Source organism: Solanum pennellii, chromosome 11 (assembly GCF_001406875.1).
Source record: "Solanum pennellii chromosome 11, SPENNV200".
NCBI lineage: Eukaryota > Viridiplantae > Streptophyta > Magnoliopsida > Solanales > Solanaceae > Solanum > Solanum pennellii.
In genome coordinates, this window is record NC_028647.1 from 57,492,753 (window position 1) to 57,499,045 (window position 6,293).

General features: G+C 31.6%; 1 protein-coding gene across 1 annotated transcript; it reads left to right on the plus strand.

Moving 5' to 3' along the window:
* Positions 1–289: 289 nt before the first annotated feature.
* Positions 290–4,099, plus strand: LOC107004991 (AP2-like ethylene-responsive transcription factor PLT2). The gene is made up of 9 exons (XM_027913043.1): positions 290–456; positions 549–966; positions 1,067–1,149; positions 1,266–1,274; positions 1,490–1,578; positions 1,706–1,779; positions 2,172–2,222; positions 2,361–2,437; positions 3,235–4,099. The coding sequence occupies exons 1-9, from the start codon at positions 318–320 to the stop codon at positions 3,948–3,950; spliced, it is 1,656 nt and encodes a 551-aa protein (XP_027768844.1). The 5' UTR covers positions 290–317; the 3' UTR covers positions 3,951–4,099.
* The last annotated feature ends 2,194 nt before the right edge of the window (positions 4,100–6,293 follow it).

The following is a 6,293-nucleotide window of genomic DNA, read 5'->3' on the forward strand; positions in this document are numbered from 1 at the left end:
TCATTTTTCTCTCTCCTCTCTCTCTCTCCCCCCTACTATAACCTCATATGTTTGGATGAATCATTATTAATGAAATAAAATCAAAGAAAGGTATAGGGGGATAGAAAGTGTGTGAGAGAAAAAAAAGAAGAGAGTCTCTTCATACTTTTTAGGGTAATTCATTCTTTTGTCAGTGTGTATTATACACAAATATATGTGCTACTAATAATGCATTTATGATTTGTTCTAATGTTTAATTCATTTACTTTCCCTTTTTTGGACATGTGCAGGAAATTGATCCATTTGAAAAAGAAATTAAATTCAAGAAATTTTCAAGAATGAATTCAAACAATTGGCTATCTTTTCCTCTTTCTCCCACTCATTCTTCTTTACCTCCTCATCTTCAAAATGCTCAATCTCATCATTTTTCATTAGGGTTAGTCAATGAAACTATTGACAATCCCTTCCAAAACCAAGGTATACTAAGATATTACTCTTAACAAATATTCATCCCTGTTCTGAATGTTGTAGTGTGCGACCATCTCATCAGCATATTTATTTTTTTGTAGAATGGAACTTAATGAACACACCAGGAAGCAATGAAGTCCCAAAGGTGGCTGATTTTCTTGGAATGAACAAATCTGAAAATCAATCTGAATTAATCCCTTACAATGAAATCCAAGCAAACGATTCGGATTATCTCTTTCAAAACAATCATCTTATGCCATCAATGCAAAATGCTTTAGCTCCTCCTCCTACAAACAACTATGATCTTCAAGAAAATGCTTGTAATATTCAATCTTTGACATTGTCTATGGGGAGTGGAAAAGGTTCAACTAGTGAAACAAGTGCTAGCCCTAGCGCCAACGCTGCTACCGCGAGTGCAACTGCTGAAAATAGTAATAACACTAGTATTGTTGAAGCTGCACCTAGAAGAACTCTGGATACTTTTGGCCAAAGAACATCAATTTATAGAGGTGTAACTAGGTAATCTTTTTTTTAAAAAAAAAAACTTAGGGTTTCCTTCTTTTTCTTTCTTCTTTCTCATTATGACGGCCGTGCTCGTTTTGGACTTGAGAAAATGTAGACATAGATGGACAGGAAGGTATGAAGCACATCTATGGGATAATAGTTGTAGACGGGAAGGCCAATCAAGAAAGGGTCGTCAAGGTGAAATTTCAATCATCAACAATCTTCTTTAAGCAAATTTTTTTTCCAATCAATTTTTCTAACTAATTTTTTTTGCCATCATTCTTGGGGTGGATGCTATTGTTATTCACTTGCAGTGTATTTGGGTAAGCAACTTAATTAACACTCAATTTGGTCAATCTTCAATTGTTTTTCCTTATCTTGCTCGGACTCTTCAACAATGTCAGTAGATGCGTGTTGGATTCTCCGAGAATAGTGTATTTTTGGAGAGTTTAACACTGGTGATTAAAATTGAAGAGTCCTATTATTTCTTAGAACATAATTTTCTCATTTTTTTTATTATTTATTTTGGTTTGTGTAGGAGGGTATGATAAGGAGGAGAAAGCAGCTAGGGCTTATGATCTTGCTGCATTGAAATATTGGGGAACATCTACCACTACAAATTTTCCAGTAATTAATTACCCTTTAGAATAATTTTAAAATCTAATAATATAATAAATGTAGTAACATTTTATTGAAATTAAAGGATTTGATTATTTATGGTTATGTATATTAATTATTTATTTGATGAGTATAGATTAGCAACTATGAGAAAGAATTAGAAGACATGAAGCATATGACAAGGCAAGAATTTGTTGCTGCAATAAGAAGGTCAGAACCTTTTATAATTAAATTGATGTAATTATATATTCCATCTACTAAATCTTACTACTTTTTATTGTTATAGACTTTCTATTTTAAATATATAGTCAGAGTAATGTAGTGTTCTTTTATAGATACCAATTATTGGAACAATAATAGAAGTAGAAGATTTTGGCAGAGGCTGACCATTTCTTCTTTTCACTGACAACTTCTTTTAACTTCATATATATATTTGTATTATAAATTTTTAATTTTGACATAATAATATAACATTTTTTTACACTGTCGAATCAACACAACGTAAAGATGACTACAAAGTGATTGTACATTATTAGTCCAAAACGATTATTATACTATCAGTATATTCAAGTTAAATTCGATTTTTCTTGCTATATATTTAGGAAGAGTAGTGGCTTCTCAAGGGGTGCATCCATGTATCGAGGTGTTACAAGGTATTCATAGTATTGTTGCCTTTTTTTCTTTGTTTTTTTTTCAAATAAAACTTTAGTAAAAAAAATAATTATTTTATTTTTATTATTTTATTCTCATCTTTTATTGTTGGTTTTTTCTCATGACATATCTGGGAGCAGGCACCATCAGCATGGGAGATGGCAAGCAAGGATAGGAAGAGTTGCTGGAAATAAAGATCTCTACTTGGGAACTTTCAGTAAGTGAAAATTTTGAATCCGTCACGGAAAAAAATCACTTTCCTGATCAAAATGACTAACAAATATATTCTATAGTGACTAACAAATTGCTTCAATAAATTTAGAGTTTTATGTTATAGATATTATAATGTAAAAAATATTTAATCTATCATATTGTTAAGCTAAATTATAAAAAGTAATTCTTCAACTTATATGTAACCTAAAAGATAGAGAAATATACAGGGGCGAATCTAGGGTTGACTCAGAGTTTAAAATTCACCCTTGAGTCCTTTCTCACTCACCAAAGAGTCTACCGTCTGATTAGGTCAGTTGTCTATCATGTCTTGGGTAGAATTGATTGATGCATTCGTTGATAGATTCTTCTCACCTTCTCGAATGTTGTATTTTCGGGATGAGACTTGTATATGTGAGAAATTAACACGACTTCCTAGTTCAAATCTCAAGTATTCTGTTTTATTTTTCAAATCACATTGATTAAAATCATGAGTCCACCAGTGAAAATATTTTGTTATTGAGGTGGTATTTTTAGTTGCTCTTTTCATGAGAATATACATGTAATTATTACCCTAGGTGAGATGACATGATTGCATTAAAATTCATAGAAGCTTCAACACACTACTTTTAGAGTTCCAACTTTTTTTACACTACAATCTAGTGAAACATAATTTTAACTTCATCAAATTATCAAAAATATAACTATAAGCAATTAAACATTGTGAATAAATAGTAAGGGAAAATAAAAAAGTTGTCTACATGAGCAAAATTCTAATTTGAAGAGAATATTGTATGATTGCAGCTACTGAGGAGGAAGCAGCAGAAGCATATGACATAGCAGCAATAAAATTCAGAGGGTTAAATGCTGTAACAAATTTCGATATGAATCGTTACGATGTTAAAGCCATACTTGAAAGCAACACTCTCCCAATTGGAGGAGGAGCAGCAAAAAGGCTAAAAGAAGCACAAGCACTTGAATCATCAAGAAAAAGAGATCAGGAAATGATGGCTCTAAACTCAAGTTTTCAATATGGAAACTCAAATCCTTTACAAGCATATCCTTTAATGCAACAACATCAACCATCCTTTGACAATTCTCAACCTTTGTTGACTCTCCAAAATCATGACATTTCACAATACAACATTCAAGATCCGTCGTCTCAATTTCACCAGAGTTATCTCCAAACACAACTTCAACTTCAGAACAACTCGCATCAAGTGTCGTTATACAACAATTATCTTCAGAATAATCAAGTCTTCTTGCATGGTTTGATGAATAACAATGAAGGTAGTTCAAGTGGAAGTTATAGTACTGGAGGGTATTTTGGTAATTCTCCTGGACTTGGTGGAATGAGTTCAAATTCAACTTCAGGTAATAATGGAGGAGGAGGTGGTGCACATGAAGAAGTTGCACTTGTTAAAGTTGATTATGATAATATGCCAAGTTACAATGGTTGGTCAGGAGAGTCATCAGTTCAAGGATCAAATCCTGGTGTTTTCTCAATGTGGAATGAGTGAGAAAAACAATTAAAGACTATCGATCAATCGATTGAGGTGTGGACAAAATATTTTGAGAGATTATGATAACATAGATGATGTTAATTTTCATGTTTTTATTTTGTTGGATCAAGACTAATGTTTTATGTTTCTTCTTTATTTGGATTCATGAGAGTGAAATACCTCCAAACTTCATGCAAAGGTTAATGTGTTAATTTGAGTTTCTTTCATTTCTCCTCTTCTTCATAATGTTGTTCACTTGGTCTTATTTCTTTTTCTATGATGTTAATTAGTTCTCCACCTTTAACGATAGAAATTGGATTGATCGACTTCTTTTGAGGTTAACTCATATTGATCGTTTATCAAAGGACTTTGATTATCAAATGATTGAACAACTAGGAGAAATTTTGTTTTTATTCAATACTCCCTCTGTCCCTATTTATTTGTCCATATTTCCTTTTATATCTGTCCCTATTTACTTGTCCATTTTAACAAATCAAGAAAGGACAACAATTTTTTTTTCTAATATGCCCTTATTTAATTCTAGAAAATTTCTAGTACTATTAAGTTGTAATGCATGCATTTTGGAACCTATAAATATATTTATTATACTTGAGAAGTTGCATAATCTTTTAAGTTAAGGGTAAAATTATAACTAACCTATGATAATAATTGGTGGCTTATATGCGTGCCACTTCTAAATTGGACAATTAAATAAGGACAGAGGGAGTACTATATTGTGGCTATTTAAATTTAAATTTTCATTTTGATTTTTTTTCTTTTAAGAAATTATTATAGTGTAACGCTGATTTTGATATAATTGCCAGGTTCAAAATTTCGTTAACTATTTTGTCTCATCTTTTATGAGACACTAAAAGAAATTCAAGGATGTGATGACACACCTTGGTCAAATTATTTTCAATAGCTAACTTTTATTAAATTCATACTAAAATTTGTAGACATAGAATATTAGGTGATGCGGAGAAGAAATCAATTATACTTCTAAACTATTATATGTAAGAAAATTGAGGATGCAGTTGTGCATCCGATTTAAGACTAATAAAATTCAACAATAAAAAAATTATGAGCAAATCATGGCCTGCAACATAATTTATCCGGAAAAATAATAATTTAATAAAAGTATAGGTCAAGTAAAGTGATTGTGTTAGAACCACGAGACTCGTGGGATGCCTAATATCTTTCTCTCAGTCAATAGAATTTCTTACCCCAATTTCTAATTCACATACCAAATAAAGAGTCATTTCTTTTGATTAGGGACTAAAAAAGGGTGACATGGAACACCATAACTTAATTCAAAGTGACGACTCTGAAAAATAAAATAATCTCTAACCAAATACCGTGCGCGAAAATAGGATGTCATAGATGAAATTCTCTACCTCATAAAAAACATTGTCAATTTGGTTCTTGGACCATTAATTGAGTTTCTTGCTAAGATATTTAAGTTTGCTCTGAAATTTCCACATACAATTTCCCTCCACCTTAATGTTCCAAGTATCTTGACCACTTCTTTGAAATCATCATGGTCATCAGTCCAAAAAATTAGGAATTGAAAATAGTTGATACTTCTTTGATTTGAATTAGAACGTCTGACTAGCATAGGCGTATGAGCCGATTCGATGCTATTTAGATGTTCTATTATCATTTCTAGGGTATTTTTAAGTCCATTAATGATTATGAAAATTTTATCTAATCTCTTCCATGTTCTGTGGTTTTTTAGGTAGGTGATGGATTCTTTGTTTTTCGAAGTATGTAATGTGTACATGTTAACTATTTTTGCAGTATTAATTGTTTGATGCATGTAGGGTGAACTAGAAGGCTAATATGTAATGACTTCATGTGATATCTCTTGCAATGAACCTGTTTATTTACTTATGATTTCAAGTTGGTTGTCCATTTTGATTGTGATTATGCTATCTTATTTGTGATTGATGGTTGATTCAGGTATCACGCCGATACAACATATAAATGGTTGTTTCGAATACCACGTGTGACATGAATCATTAATAGTTGGTTCCTATACCGTACCTGTATACTAACAATTTGAGTGTGTTTCATGAGAGGACCTTGTATGTGCATTTGTGATCATGTGGGGGAATGTTTCTTGCATTAGTTAAGTCAAAGTTGTGATCTGAAATCTGTTTTATTTTAAAACGGTTTGTATATGTGTTGGTATGTATTACTGTTCTGCAGTTACTTGTTACATTAGTATATTGGAAATAACCGTTGATTCTACCAATACTCGGTGTTCACTACTAAAAATAGGCAAAAATCGACGAACTGCGTCACTTTTTCTTTTGTCAAAATTGACAAAAAAGCGACGCAGTCAAGTTCGTAACTTTTGGC